The sequence below is a fragment of the Aegilops tauschii genome, chromosome 6, assembly GCF_002575655.3.
Source record: "Aegilops tauschii subsp. strangulata cultivar AL8/78 chromosome 6, Aet v6.0, whole genome shotgun sequence".
Taxonomy (NCBI): Eukaryota; Viridiplantae; Streptophyta; class Magnoliopsida; order Poales; family Poaceae; genus Aegilops; species Aegilops tauschii.
In genome coordinates, this window is record NC_053040.3 from 319,314,938 (window position 1) to 319,331,528 (window position 16,591).

Consider the following 16,591-nt stretch of genomic DNA (forward strand, 5'->3'; position numbering starts at 1 on the left):
AGTCAGTGCACTTTGTGATAAGAGTGAGGATTGAGAGTGAGCGCCGGTGTCGAAAACTAGCTCACTTAGAATGCGAGTCAGTGGACTTTGTGATAAGAGTGAGGGTTGAGAGTGAGCGCGGGGTGGGGGTTGGGATTTGCAACAGGAGTAACGCAGTAGCAGTAGACAGTATTATGGATTGGATTATGAGAGTGTGGCGTTTCTGCTCCCGAGCTCATCTGCACCCCGCGACAAAAAAAACAAATACTAAAAATACAAAAATTCCAATTTTTTTGTATGTGGTAGATAAGTTTATGCGTGTGGTGGGCTCTAAATTTCAAATCATTTGGATATCTGAGCAACTGTCATCAAAAAAGACAAATTCAGGGTCTGTAAAAAATTTATTGTTCACATACTATTCTGAACCGATTTGTTTTTTTTTCTGAGAGCTGCTCAAATGTCCAAATAAATTGAAATTTGGAGTGAACCTCACGCATACAAGTTTCTATCACACAAAAAAAATTAGATTTTTTTTAAATTCTTTTAGTGTTTGTTTTGATTTTTTTTCTGACCGGGTGCAGATGAGCCTGGGCACCGAATTGGATTTTCGGGATTATGATCACTTCTGTGAGTACTCTCAACAATGATAGAAGCACTACTCCATGATTACAGTAGCACATTTCTGGTATAAAGTAAGATTAAAATGTAGCTGACCAATGTAGGCTGAGGAAGAAGTTTTTATTATACTTGCTCAAATATCGTGCGATTGAAGCTAAAGACAACATTTCTAATATTGTGCGAGAATTGCTTAAACACAACAACAAGGAACAGTAGATATTAATTTGTAATAGAATTTTAATTGGATTATCGCTCTATATGTGTACATTGTTAGTTTGTCTCTTTTATCAGTTTACATTGCAAGTGAATTGGACTTCAACAAATACGCCGATTGTGCCCGTACTATCTAGTCTCTGCATGTAAAATTTGACATGCATTGTGTTTACATAATTTTAGCACGTGACAAAGCACCGACATTCCCGTGCTATCTTATCTCTACATGTGAAAATTTACATCCATTATGTTTATACAACTCAACAAAATATTTCAAAAGCCTGTGGCAACGCACAGGCATTCTACTAGTTGTTGTAACGGTCCTCTCAAGCCTGTACCGTAATCAGATGTTGATTGTTAGATTGTACAAGATCTTTTCTGGGAATATTGAGTCAAACACAACACAGAGTACAACTTTACATAAGTTGTAAAGTCAATCATTTAGAAAGGATACACTGCTGGGACACCTAAACGGATGCGTGTTCAATAACGACCGGCCTTCAATTTCGCGACTCGTCGAGCTGATCAAGGAAGACACTCAAGCATGGGCTCGCGCCGGGGCCAGGGGACTTGGCCACCTCATCGGCGAGAGATAGGGCATTCTTCATTAGTGCCGCGCACGCCTTAGCTTGGCCGCGCTTGTGTGTCTTGCTCATCCGGTCTGTCATGTATGTGCTTGTGAGCTCACATCTGTAACTGCTACAACCTTTTCCTTCTATCAATGCGATGATACGCAAGTCTTTTGCATATTCGCGAAAAAAATAAAACAACAAAAGGGTTGTATATAAGCTTCTCAGGAAATTAATAAGGATGTCAGAGATTCTTGGTGTCCATTGAAAGGCGTGTGAGACATGATGGCCAGAAGAAGAATAAGTCTTTACTCCTACAGAGTAGAGTTTTAGGGGCAGTTTAGTTCGCTTCCACACCTCTTGACACCTGGCCTGGGAGCCTTCCTGAGAGCTACCTCGTTCGTGTTTGGTGCATGTCCGCAACATGGTGGCGTCGGCTTAACCTGGATAATGGGACAGAGTGGTTAGTCTGGCTTGCAGCACGAGGCATGTGGTTAGCCTGGTCCAGGCGATCGATTTTGGATGCCTGGCCGTGCCTGGTGCATCAGCCTAAAGATAGTCTCATGTGTTATCAGGAGGTTAGAAAAAACGAAGCGGATGGAGGAGAAAATAGCGATAGCTTAGTGTCCACCAGGCCAGGCACTGAACCGAACACTTCTTCCCTATTCTGGCCTGGTCAGGCAAAAGTATCCATTTTCTCTGGCACAAACCAGGCACTAAAACTTTCGAGGCATGTTGTCGAGGAAGCCAACCAAACTAGCCCTTACACCCCCGCGTTGAGAAGGAAAGGGCCCCTTCTCTAATGATAGTAACGAGGTTCTGTACCCGTGGAACAAAAAGAGGAACGATGGGGAAGCAGCGCCAAGCAGCTCAAAGAGCTAAAGGATGACTTGTTGCAGTTTCAGGCCAAAATAGATAGATTAACGCAGAATATCTATGTCAACAATTCTCCTGAGACCACAAAGTTGTTGCAAATTAAGGACATAACGTTAACGCAAAAGTATCTTCGATGCCTCACAACACAAGATCCTTCATCTTTTGCAGCATGGGTGGATGACGATGTAAGTAAATACCCAAAATGATATCTCTTTCATTATTCATGCTTTGCAATAGTTCTAATTTCATATTTTTAAGGTACTCGATGCGGCAATTGAGCTCCTGCGAATAGACAGAATTGAAGACCTACGAGATCATGGAAACATCTATGTCGAAGGGTTCACAATTGTCAACATCCTTAAAAGAGATGGCACAGTCCCTAGTTGTACTAGGGATGTTCTAGAAGGCACTAAATGGGGAGATAATTACCTCAAGCATGATATGTAACAACATCCTACCCTTCGCTAATCTCCATCTCTACTACTTAAAAAGAACGTAAGTTTCTCATTTCACCTCTCTTTCGTCCAACCTTTCTTATATACATCCCACTCTTTCTTTCTCCTCTTTGATTTTTTCTTCCCATCTCTATTTTTTCTCTCATCCATTCTTCATAAAATAAAATCAATTGTCTCATGTTTTACTAACTTTCCAAAATAAATATCTATCTACTACTTAAAAAGAACGTAAGGTTCCCATGTCACCTCTCTTTCGTCCAATCTTCCTTATATATGTCTCAATCTTTCGTTCTCCACTTTGATTTTTTCCTCCCATCTCTAATTTTTCTCCCATCCATTCTCCCTAAAATAGAATCAATTATCTCATGTTTTATTAATTTTCCAAAATAAAAACATATTTTATTAGCTGAGTCATTAAATTCTTACTCAATAAGTGCTTATAACAATAAAATGGCAGGTAACTCATGTCAATTACATACAAATCTATTTAGCATAATTGCCATTAATCCAACAAATATGTTTAGCGTAAAAAAATAATAGCAAATAAAAGAGCAAATTATTTTTAATTAGTGTTTACACTCATCCTAAGAACGCACACATGCACACTCTATCCTTATGAGCACCTCCGAAAGACTGAGCCGGCATATATATTGAGATTTTACGAAGTCACAGTGGTCGACTCGTAATCGATTGAAATGTCTCCTCTCACTGAACGTGCTAACTTAGTTGTAATAATAAGTTAAATCGCATGGAGTCCACACGGGGTCGACGTCCCCAACCCGCCTACCTCTGCAAGACACCAGCTTGTCCATGTCATGCCTGCTACTCTTGGAAGGGATTCTGACCGTGACATCAAAAGCCTCAGTGCTGCGTCTCACGTCCGCACGAGGGAGTCCAAAGCAAACCCCGGCAAGCGCCTCCCGGCTCCCCAGGCGATGACAGTGGCCCGCCGTCCCATGCAGCCCCGCGGCGCAGATGTCCGGAGGCGTCACGCGGGCGAGGGGGGTGTCGCGGTAGGTCACCTCCAGGATCGTGTCGGGCTCGAAGCACTCGTCGCGAATGGGGCTCCGTGACGCGATGCGGAGGTCGAGGGTGAACTCCAGGTCCAGCACCGCGGCATTTGCTGCCGGGTGGAGGCCGGAGACGGCTGTGATGGCAACGGAGTACTCTGGAGTCTGGATCCTCAGAGACAGCAGCCGTCCAGAACAGCAAGCCCATCAAGCATATTAATAAAAGCAGTGGCCCAGGCAATTGCAGTGTTTGCTATGTCTGTATTCAGTATACCAAAGGGAATATGCAAAGAAATAACTGATATTATTGCACAATTTTGGTGGGGTGATGATGAAGAAACCAAAAAATGCATTGGATGGCATTGTGAAAGTTATGCATTCCTAAAAGCGAAGGGGGAATGGGTTTCAGAGACTTATATTCCTTCAACTTAGCCATGCTTGCAAAGCAATGTTGGAGGCTAATTACTGACCCAACATCTCTATGTGCAAGGGTGTTAAAAGCGAAATACTATCCTAATGGGAGCCTTCTGGAAGCTACCCCAAAGAGTGCATCATCATTTACGTGGCAGGGTATACTCAAGGGGTTGGAAACTTTCAAAAAAGGTTACATATGGAGGGTTGGAACGGGAGAGAATATTAGGATATGGAGTGACCCATCGATTCCATCAAGTCCTGGAATGAAGATTATAACCCCTAGAGGACAAAATATCTTGACTAGGGTGAGTGAATTGATTGACCTTGAGCATGGAACATGGGACGAGGATATGATACGTTCGGTATTCAATCATGTAGATGCAAGACGAATCCTTCAAATACCACTGAATATCAACTTTTGAAGATTTTGTCGCGTGGCAGCCGAACCGATCCGGGATATTTTCAGTACGCACTGCGTATCATTTGCAGTGGATGCATAATTACAGGGCACATGCAACCCAGCTAGTCCATCCAGGCAGCCCCACTCCGTTGGCTATATGGAATACTCTCCGGAAAATTAAAGTACCACGTAAAGTTCAAATTTTTGGGTGGCGAGCGCTTCGAGGAATTGTCCCGCTAAAAGCAATACTCACAAACCGACACATTGGATCTATAGGCGCTTGATCTATTTGTCATCAAGGAGCAGAAGATGTTAGACATTTACTATTCCAGTGTACTAACGTGAAGGAACAGTGGAATAGGTTGGGTATTTTGAAACACATTGAACGTGCCTTGCCATTGGACAGATCGGGATCCGCAATCCTTGAAAACTTATTGTCTTTGCCGGATGAACAACTACAAGTGCACCGAGTAGTGACGATCAATCAGATCCTTTTGGTAGGTGGGTGGTACCTTTGGTGGATCAGAAGGTGTATAACTCATAATGGAAGTGTTCCGCCATTGTGGAGATGGCCGATCTCGGTTTTATCCATCGTTTGTAATTTTGAAAATAGTCTTTGCAAGGATAATCTGATGACGGAAATGAGATGGCAGAAACCCCAACCAAGACATGTCAAATTAAATGTTGACGCGGCTTTCTTTGTTGATGAAGGAATGGGTGCCACAGCAGCTATTATTCGAGATAAAAGAGGTAATTTCCTTGCTGCCCAGTGCAAATTTATACAATATGCAGCTGATGTAATCACTACTGAAGCGTTAGCCATGAGAGATGGTTTGGAGTTTGCAAATTCCCTTGGTTTTAATCGACTGGAGGCAGAATCAGATGCTTCACAAGTAATTGAGTTTTGCAGCGGGAGAACGCAATGGTGGGATGAAGCTTCAGCAATTTTTGCAGAGTGTGGATCTAGCGTCCTTGATCGGGAAGGTCATGTTTAAGCATTGTTCTAGAACCGCTAATGAAGCGGCTCATGTACTAGCAAGCCATAGTTTTATAATAAAAATTCTTGTATTTGGTTAGACGAACCCCTGATTTTGTTATCAGTGTGTTCACGAACGATGTAACCCTATTTGATTTTTAATAAAGCTAGTCATGATAGCCTTCCTATTTGATGTTGGTTGGACTCCCCATGGCTTAGGATTGAGTCCCGGAATTGCCTCACATACAATGAAAGCTCGTCCGATTTGGTACGATAGTGCAATCCACCGTGAACCCACCTTGAGCCAGCGTTGATCAACGGTGGCCCTGCTACTTCGTACAGAAATCATACAAATACTGTCGTACGTGTAGCAACGCTCATTGAGTCCTGCTATATACATACACGTACGTCGAAGATACGTACGATGCATGTACGACATGGCATAGTAGCAGGACACGTGTCACCTAATGTGATCGCAGCACCTAATTAGAGACCACATCATGTACACATGACACTCGTATTCCAGTTAAACTGTGGAAACATCGTTAGATCCGTTTATACAACACCAAAGCTTCGCACGTACATTAGTCAACCTGTGTCATTGCCCAACACATGGACGTAGGGCACACAAACACCGGATAACCAACGCCCTTCACACCCTATATATCCAACGTAGCCGCGCACAACAGGCCAGGCCAAGAAGAAGAGGGAAGCCCGCCGGGACAAGCTAACAGCGCGCGCCATGGCGGCAGCTCGAGACGACGACATCGACGGCGGCGGCGGGTGCGATCCGCAGAAGTGTCTCGGGGACGCCTGGCCGGCCATCCTCGGCGCCCTGACGGCGCTGGTGATCATAACGCCCATCCTCCATTGGTTGTACGCGGGCTCCGAGGACTCGGCCAAGATCCCGGAGTACACCGTCGCCGTCGCCGCCTTCTCGGGCCTCGACCCCGACCTCGACCTCCCGCGCGCCACGCTCGACCCCGCCTTCGACCTCACCTTCCGCATCGATGAGCCGCGCAGGTACAGCGCCGAGTGCGTGGAGCGCGGCACCACGGCGTCCGTGTCCTACCGTCGGGTCGTGCTCGCGAGCGGCCCCGTGCCGGAGTTCTGCGCGAGGAAGGAGAACGTCACGGAGGTGGGGTCCGTGATGGCGTGGGGCAACGCGGTGCCCGTGCCGCGGTTCGCGCGGGAGCACCTCGCCGAGGAGCTCCGGCGAGGGAACGCCACGGTGGACGTGGCCCTGCTGGGGCCGGCGGCGCCGAGACACCTGCAGAAGGTGGTCGAGTGCACGGCCGTCTTGGGCCGCGGCGAGACCTCGCCGACGTGCAAGGTCACGTCCCAGTATCCGATCTCGCCCGAGCCCGAGTACCCGCTCGGGCCACGGCCGGCGAGGAAGCTTCTTGAGTCATGGAGCGACTATAGATCACTACTCCTAGTTAGCTAGGGTTTTGTGTTTGTTTTGCGTCTTGGATACCTAGTTAAGTGCACATATAGAATCAAATATATTTTTACAGCAGCCCTACTAGATTTTGCTTCTTGTTATAGTAGTATTTGTTTAGGCCTTCTACGGGTGATCGTAGGATTCAGACTGTGTGATTTTTCGAACGCGTACTTGTGCAACAATTTGAACAAACCTACCCTACACCACAACAATTTGAACGTGCCCCAGTCGTCCAGGCAGAAAATATTTAGACCGGAGCAATTGAGCAAAAAACACACCAGCAGATAAGCTTGCGATGCGCCTTAAGGCGACAAAACAGAGCATCATCAGAGACCAGCAAACTGTTCATCTGAAACGCGAAATTGATCCAAGGAACTGCATCGCATTGCACCTCCAAAAACTCAAAATTTCCCAAGGTTCCATCACACCAGACGAGACCAAGCTTATCTACATTACCAAATACCTAATGAAAATTGTTCACCGATAAAGCAACTTAGTGACAACCTAGCCTACCCTAGACCACACCCCCTTCCCCTTGAAGCCATTATACCAATCTCCAGCCCCCCTCCTACTTACTTCCCAAACCTTATTCCTTGACACCACAGGAGTATGCCCCCCACAATGTATTTACCACCGTGAGCCCTCCATCACCTTCTCCAGTATACCACCCCCACAACATATGTACCTCCAAGCCCGTCCCACCCCCACCTTCTCCGGTATACCGCCACCACGACTCAAACCAGAAAAACAAAAGATGAATACTAAACTACTACATTTCGACCTACTAACCGTTATTTCTTCACCATCATCCGTGTGCTTGCTTCACGGGATCATGATGTCCAACCTTCTTTCTACCTTGGTTGAGGTTTCTGGATGAATGACCTTGTCGGCACGATGATCTGTGGCCTTGGGATCTGAGGCGAAGGGCAATGGTTCTGCGAGCGCTGCAGCATCTGAACCATGGATGGTGTTTGGTACGAGTAAACGAGTGAACTGCTGTCTGTGGAGTCACCGCGTGTCGTGGCTCTCTGCCAAGAATGCGAGCTCAGTCCCGACAGCAGATACGCCCTCCCTGAAGCCTCATAGCGTTGCCGGCTAGCCATCCTCTCCTGCATCTCCCTCAGCTCTGCATCAAGGGCCATGCATAGACGGTCCCCATTCCGGCTTGAAAAGGACTCCAACAACACCCTTCGGCACTCCTCGAGAATAGCCACTGCTTCAGAAAGAACACCTCTCTCAGCGGCAGCCCTTGCAGCCTCAATAGAATCGGCGGCACGGACTCTGTTCCTCTCACGATCAACCTCCATGCAAACAGGTTCAGGTGTGCGTGATTTCGGCCTCAGGATCATCACCTCGTCGCCTTGGATCTTGATACACTCATTTGTCACCGGATCTCTATAGGAAAAGGCAACCTTCAAGAGTATGGTCTGTTCACGGGATTGCGGGAAGCTCACAGACAGCAAAAAGTCCCTCTCCTCGTCAGCATAAAGATGTCCAACATCAATTGAACCATCTCGACCATCTCCTGCCACCTTACTCAAGTAGCTGCCAGATTTGATGGAACGAAGCTGAACACCAGTATGCACACACTGCACAGTTAAGCGCATATCCTGAACAACAACACTAAGAAGACCACCAATGCACTGAGCAAATGCATCCTGAATCACACCCTCATCCTCAATAAAGGAAAATGTACCACCAGAGACCTCGGCAATTGAGTGCAAAGCATCTGAATCATGATCTGCTCCAAAACCAAACCCATGGACAGGTACTATGCCTACAGCTTGGTTTAGAATGGAAGATGGAACAAGGGACCTATAATCAGGACGGGTTCCCCTAACATTTGAGGAAATATTATAGGTATCTTGACCATCTGATAACAGAATAATACTGCATACTGGATTCTTATAACTGCGATCCTCAATAACCTTAGCAGCTTTCTTCAACGCATCAGCAATATTTGTGCCACCACCAGCACCAAGTGAGTTAACAGCCTGCAGGGCCTGCTGTCGGCCAGAGTGTGACATGCGTCGGAGATGGAACAACCTTCTGGCAGTAGATGAGAAAGCAATGACTGAAAGGCGATCGGATGGACCAAGGTGTTGAATAACAAAACCCATTGCTCGCTTCAACAGCGCCAACTTCGTTCCTGCCATACTGCCGCTAACATCAAGCAAGGTAACAAGATCAACAGGGGCACGAGATGTCGGATACCCAACTGAGGTTGTATTAACCGGTCTGCTTGTGATCTGCTCTGGGTTAGCACAGGGGGCCTTCAGATGGATCAAAACAGCGAAATCATCTTGAGATGATGACTGTGGAATGGCCGAGAACTCTGAATATGTCTTCATTTCCACAGTTTTACTAGACCTAACATCACAACTGTCAGCAGCCTCCATCAGCTGCAAAGGTTCATCATCATTGAACTCTACTGGCTCAGAAGTATGCAAGGCGGGTGCTTCTCGCTGCCGGGTTGGAACTTGACGGAGGAGAGCCATGTAAGCATCTTGTTGGGGTAATCGAGCTTGGTTCACATTCAACCCACTTCTTCCACGAGGAACAATAGAAGATAACGAGCGATTAAAGGGTATCTCTTTCCACTTTGCTCGGCAAACTGGGCATACATAATTCCCATGTTTTACACTGGAGGAGATGCAGTGAAAATGGAACATGTGAGAACATTCAGCAGTGAAGAGGGCTTGCCCATGACCTGGCTTCATGGAATCAAAACATATCGCACACGTTTTCTGTTGGAAAAGAAACAGAACATGTATTAATTTAATTGTACATCATCAGAATTTATCCCTTAGCAGCAGTTAAACAAAAGAAACACATGAAATGTTCAATAATGATGGACATAATCTCAGAAAACAAGGATCGCTTGGAAACATTTATAGCAAATACACCAAAACGTACCATTTTGAGAAACTGATGTCAAAGTTACAAAATCAACACCATCCATTTTTAAATCCAACCAATGTTTGACGATGCTGCATAGTTGAAATGTCAATTTGACAAGTCCTTAAAATACTTTAAATCATTTGGCAACCCAACACCCCAACGGCACTTATCAAGTCCAATTCAAAAGCCAGCAAGACACCCACCTAAGATGCCCTATATAAGTTGCGGTCTATATTTATGAATTCCAGCACACATAGTTATTGTGTCAGGCACTCTAGCTAAGCAGACATGTCAGGTTAAAGAGTTAATTTGTACAGGCAATGAGCTGATAATTAAACACTATAAACGGTAGGAAACATTTATCCTAAAGCTTCCAAATCTACAAGCAGCTTACAAAGGTACTCCTGGTTCAGCATGCAGTCGGAGTTCATTCAACTAATATTAGGATGATTTTTCATGTTTTTATTAGGATGATGGGGCTGTTATCAAGAACCTACCTTCATTAACGAGCCTATTCTAATGAATGAATGGTCTTGCCAAGAACCACCAAATCTTTTGAAAGGTATTTATTTCAGAAAGTTGACCACATGAAAACGAAAGCTCATCTCAATCAACTTGTAGATTCATAGCTGTGTCTCAACCTCATGCATGCATTTGACACATTTATTCAAGGCCACTCTGCATGCTATATCCTCCCACCCACCCTCTAGTTAGGTGGTCTCAACCGTGTCCAATTTATAGTTATCCCACTGTACCAGCATTATAATTATAATTTTTCATATTTTCTAAAAAATGTAGTGGAATAGACAAAGGATGGTACTATTTCTTTAATGATATTTTAATAGAACTAATGCAGAAAACCAATTAGAAGTAAAAAAAAACATATTGCCAATACATAACAAAGGTCAAAGGATAACAATTAGGGACTTATTTTAGGAGCTTGACAAAACCAAGATCAAATTCAACTGTCCTCCAGTGCTTAATGGATGTATCTATTTATCAGCACTGCTGTATAGATTCCAACTAATATTGGTTTGACCAAAGTATAAAACTGGACAACTTTAGACCAATACCTACCACAAATGTCGGAGACAACACAAAGTTACTGATAACAATCCATATATCACTATGCTAAAGTAGCTCCTGATTGTTTTTATCAGGGACTGCCGACACCACAAAAACAAGTGGAATCAGCATTTCTGTCATTGTGGTTTTCCAGCTGTATAGTTTGGCGACTCTTAAAGAAGTTAGGAACACATTAGTTCAGGCATCACACTATGTCACAAGTAGAGGCCCTACCTTCAAACATTGCAGATTTAGCGTTTGCATCACAATAAATAATGAATCTAGTGTTTATTCTCTGAAATATTTTGCATTTATTTCTAAGTTCTGACCAAGGCAAGCAAAATGAGAACCGTCAAACTAACACCATGAAGATAAATGTCAACCCTTTTAGTGAAGATATTGAGGAGATCCTAGTGAAGTTGCCGGTCAATTCCCCACACTTGCGTGCACAATATCTCACCAAGTCAGACGTACTACTAGTAAACAATAAAGTGTGCGTCAACGAATCGTCGTCACCACACGAAAAAAATAGCGATTAATGTAAGAAAAATTCAGATCCTGGACCATTCAAAGTAATCACGTGGTTGCCATGACAAACTAGTAATACAAGATAATAAACAATTATAAAAGTGCCAATAAAATCTAGTGCAAGGCTGGCCATTCAGCGTTCCTGGCAATGGATAACAGCTCAAGTTGGAAGGGTTCGCCTTTAGCAAATTAAGAAACGCGATGGTAAGATGATACACGTGACCATGTGGATATTGTTGACCATAGAGGCCAACTTTCCCTTTCGGGCAGGAACAAGTGGAGACAACTGATTGAAATGAAGCTTACGTTAAGCTACATGTATCCCACAGAAAAAAGAGCAAGTGGAATTGACCATCGTCGATACCAAAGCGCCTTGGAGGATACGCACATAAAACTAAAAACTGATCTGACATATGACTAGGAAACAAATTGGGCATTTTTGCACTTTGTTAGAAATCTACCTATATGTACTGAAGAAGAGAGCGACTAGCTATGGAAAATAAGGATGGTGTAGAAGATGGCAAACAAAATAGCATCATTTTGTCAATGACATGTGCAAACAAAATTGGGATGTTCCCTTGGAATAATGCTAAAAAGGAATAGTTTGGCAGAATCATGAAATATGCGAATGGAACTTTTTTTGTGAGAATCTGCGGGCTCGTGTTTCCTCGGGGACAGGAGGAAACAGCATTGTAAACAAAATGAAATGGCAAATCCAAATTTAGCACAGGTGGAGCTCGAGACAAAACATGATACTCCCAATTAAAAAAAAATCAGATGCATACAAAACTGTTAGACGCAAAGCAAGACAAACAAAACGGAACTGCCGTCACTCCAACCAAAAATTGCCGGCAAGAAGAACCACATCTGGGACCTAAATCTTTCACTGGTGAAGCCACATTGCTCCAGCCAGCACCTGGACTCAACCACTGGTAGGGGAAGCCTCTCGTGTCCGCAGCATTTCACATCGCGTACAGTAGTACTGTAGTATGTCCGGGTAGCCGCACGCAAACCAAGGACAAATCTTAACGCAATGGCCGGGGGAGAAGGGAGATGCGGGGGAAAAGGGCTCCTCACCTTGGAGGACTTGGCTCCCGACTTGGACCTCCGGAGCAGCGCGCCGGCTGCCTCGGCCTGCGCCGGCGTATTGGGCGCGGACGCGTGCGCCGCCGCCAGCGCCGCCGAGTCCTGGGAGAAGGCGTCGGACGCGCGGCGCTCGCTGGCGCAGTCGTCCCGGTCGCCGGCGACGGCGGGGAGGTGCGCGCAGAAGCCAATGCCCATCGCCCTCTTGGCCTTCCTCCACATCCCCTCCATGAGCGCCGGCACTCGGCAGATTCGCGTCTACAGACCTCACACAGAACGCTTCTTCCTCCCTCTGACCTGCTTGGTGGAACTACTAGGACGAGGGGAAGGGTGCGAGGAACGGGCGGTGGTTTTGAAGGGGGGAGGGAGCCGCCATTGGAGAGCGAGGCGAGCGGTGGAGTGCGTGCTGCTTTTGGTTTGACCTCTGCGGCGAGAGAGACAGGGACAGACAGGCAGGCAGGCAAGCGGCGCACAGGAGGAGGATGGTGGAGAGGGGGCGGCGTTTTGACTATGGTGGGAGAAACGAGAAATCGGCGTAGCGGGTTGCGGTGCTGCCGAGCCTTGTGGCTGGTTTTGGGCGGGTTCGGTCGCCGGTTGGTGGGCGCCATAAATCGCAGTGGAACTTGCGGCTGTGGGCGGCAATCCATCCCATCCCACCCAGAGCTGAGCTCCAAGGACGAAATGTCAAATCTCACTACTAGTACTAGTAGCACCCGTGGTGTATGCACAAACGTCAGACGAATTGTCTCGTGTTGGGTTGAGTATTTCTCAATTTCAAAGTTGTTATAACCCTGTATTGGTATATTTTTGACCGAATCATACCGGAAATCAGGACTGGATTTGTAGACTTTGTACGATCTTACTTACTTATGGTGAACTGTGACAATATCCTTGTCAAACCAGCCAGCGGTTTACAAGATAAGTTCATTGCAAAACAGTTCTACAACCACATACTACTGAAACTAAACGTGCTAAGGATGGAATTGTATTTTGCGATACATGCCCAAGAATATACATTTTGTGAGGATATGCCCATGATGTTGTACGTTGTGAGAAACTAGGGGTCTGTTTGGTTGGAGACTAGTGTGGTCAAGCTAAAATGTGGCCACACACAAGTATGCCAAGCCACACAAGTGTGGCTGAGAAATTGGACGCCAAATTTTGGCAAAAAAATTGTCTCTATGACAAGTGGACATAGGGGCAATAAAGTGGCAAAAATCAAACACATGTCAACAAAAAGGTGGCTGCCAAACTTTGGCTTGGTAAACTGTGGCTGGGAATCAAACAGCCCCTAGATGTGCTAAGCTCTAAAAATAGGGTTAGTATGAGTATGACATGTTTACATCTCTTCTATATGAGATTTTTCGACAACGAGAGTATATTAATATCGTGGAGATAGCAATTACGCCTGGACTCTGCAACAACGCAACATCATAAAGACATTACGGATGCACACAGCCAAAAGACAATAAGAAGAAGTAGAAAAAATAGAGATCTAGCTACAGTGATCAATTCTCGTAGCTGCGGCACGAACCACCACCTAGAGAACACCCGAAGTCCTAATTCTCCAAAAATGACGCCTTCAAGAAGGAAACAGTGCAGAAGCACCGTCGTCGCCCGATCCTAGATCTTAGGTTTTCACCCTGGAGAAGATCTGCGCTCTCAAAACAATACCTTCAACAAGGTCAATGCCAGGCACAATCAATTAAGGCCAGACCTTGGGCTTTCACCCCGAAAGCTAAGACTCTGTACTCCGCCTGTGTTGCCGCCCCCACTTGCCGATGCCGCTGCCACGAGTCACAAATCACCAAGGAAAGTCCTCATCGCTGCGAAGACTCGATCCGCTATTACAAGACCTTGGACCTCAACCACCATAACTTTCTCTGTCACTGTCTTCACCGTGGAAATCAAAATACAGACGTGTCCCATACTGTCAACAGACAACGAAACTTCACACCCTCCTGAAGCCACTCGAGCTGAAATAGGGGCGCACACGACCGAATCCCATCCGATCTAGAAATATACACGCACCAAAGCACCTAATGAAGATCTCCAACGGAGCATTCCGGAACTCGTCAATGGCCAGATCCATGAGGGTCAGCAACCGGCAGGACAACATCTTAGAGCAAACAGAACCAAAGGATCGCGCCACCCGCCGGCTCCCAACAGCAGGCCGGAGATCTCTGCGGGCACTGCCACCACCACCGCACCACGCAGAGATGAGTAGCTGAGCCGCACTGAGCCCCCCGAACCAGACGTCGTGCCGCCCTCGCGACCACAGCGGCAGTTGTGGGCGCAGGAAAAATCTGGGGCCGGCGCCCATCTCCGCCGTAAGAACCATGTCGTCTAGGGCCGCCATGGAGCTCCAGCCGGAAATCCCGCAACCTGGTATATGTTGAAGATCCTCCCCGGCAACGGCGCCAGAAATTCCTTTTGATGTCGCTTGAAGCTACGTCGGTATTTCCCCAAAGAGGAAGGGATGATGCAGCACAGCGGCGGTAGGTATTTCCCTCTGATGTGAAACCGAGGTTATCGAACCAGTAGGAGAACCAAGCAACACAACGTAAACAGCACCTGCACACAAATAACAGCTTCTCGCAACCCGACGTGTAAAAGGGGTTATCAATCCCTTTCGGGTAGCGGGGCCCCAAGATGGGAAAACGGACGTGAGGTAAATTTGTAGTAGATTGATAGATCGGACGCCAAATAAAATAAATAAGAATAAATTGCAGCAAGGTATTTTTGTATTTTTGGTTTAATAGATCTGAAAATAAATGCAAAGGAAAAGTAGATCGCAAAGGCAAATATATAAGAAAGAGACCCGGGGGCCGTAGGTTTCACTAGTGGCTTCTCTCGAGAAAAAAAGCAAATGGTGGGTGAACAAATTACTGTTGGGAAATTGATAGAACTACAAATACTCATGACGATATCCAGGAAATGATCATTATATAAGCATCACGTCCAAGATTAGTAGATCGACTCCTGCCTGCATCTATTACTATTACTCCACACATCGACCGCTATCCAGTATGCATCTAGTGTATTAAGTTCATGGAGAAACGGAGTAATGCAATAAGAACTATGACATGATGTAGACAAGATCTATCTATGTAGAGATAGACCCCATCGTTTTATCCTTAGTAGCAACGATACATACGTGTCGGTTCCCCTTCTGTCACTGGGATCAAGCACCGTAAGATCGAACCCACTACAAAGCACCTCTTCCCATTGCAAGATAAATAGATCAAGTTGGCCAAACAAAACCCAAATATCGGAGAAGAAATACGAGGCTATAAGCAATCATGCATAAAAGAGATCAAAGAACCTCAAATAATTTTATGGATATAAAAAGATAGATCTGATCATAAACTCAAAGTTCATCGAACCCAACAAACACACCGCAAAAGAGTTACATCATATGGATCTCCAAGAGACCATTGTATTGAGAATTCAGCGAAAGAGAGGAAGCCATCTAGCTACTAACTATGGACCCGAAGGTCTACAAAGAACTACTCACGCATCATCGGAGAGGCACCAATGGAGGTGGTGAACCCCATCCGAGATGGTGTCTAGATTGGATCTGATGGTTCTGGACTCTGCGGCGACTGGATGAATATTTCGTTGACTCCCCTAGTGTTTCTGGAATATTGGGGTATTTATAGAGCAAAGAGGCGGTCTGGGGGGCACCCGAGGTGGGCACAACCCAACAGGGCGCACCTGGGCCTCCTGGCGTGCCCTGGTGGGTTGTGCTCTCCTCGGAGCACCCCCAGGCGCAGCCAGGGCCCATTATGTTCCTTCTGGTCAAACAAATCTCCGTGAAGTTTTGTTGCATTTGGACTCCGTCTGATATTGATTTCCCGCGATGTAGAAAACATGCAGAAAACAGCAACTGACACTTGGCACTATGTCAATAGGTTAGTACCAAAAAATGATATAAAATGATTATAAAACATCCAAGATTAGTAATATAACAACATGGAACAATCAAAAATTATAGATACGTTGGAGACGTATCGGCATCCCCAAGCTTAACTCCTACTCGTCCTCGAGTAGGTAAGTG

General features: G+C 45.7%; 1 protein-coding gene across 1 annotated transcript; it reads right to left on the minus strand.

Annotated features, from left to right (window-relative positions):
- Window positions 1–7,316: 7,316 nt before the first annotated feature.
- LOC109774683 (E3 ubiquitin-protein ligase WAV3) lies at window positions 7,317–13,110 on the minus strand. Its single transcript, XM_020333441.4, has 2 exons — window positions 12,526–13,110; window positions 7,317–9,701 (listed from the first exon to the last, which is right to left on the minus strand). Exons 1-2 carry the CDS (start codon window positions 12,760–12,762, stop codon window positions 7,806–7,808), a joined length of 2,133 nt encoding a protein of 710 aa, XP_020189030.1. The 5' UTR covers window positions 12,763–13,110; the 3' UTR covers window positions 7,317–7,805.
- Window positions 13,111–16,591: the final 3,481 nt, after the last annotated feature.

Coding starts and splice junctions, on each gene's coding strand:
- LOC109774683 (XM_020333441.4), bottom strand. CDS start 12,762: ATGGAGGGGATGTGGAGGAAGGCCAAGAGGGCGATGGGCATTGGCTTC. Junction 9,702..12,525: donor CGGGAGCCAAGTCCTCCAAG/GTGAGGAGCCCT, acceptor CTTTTCCAACAG/AAAACGTGTGCGATATGTTT.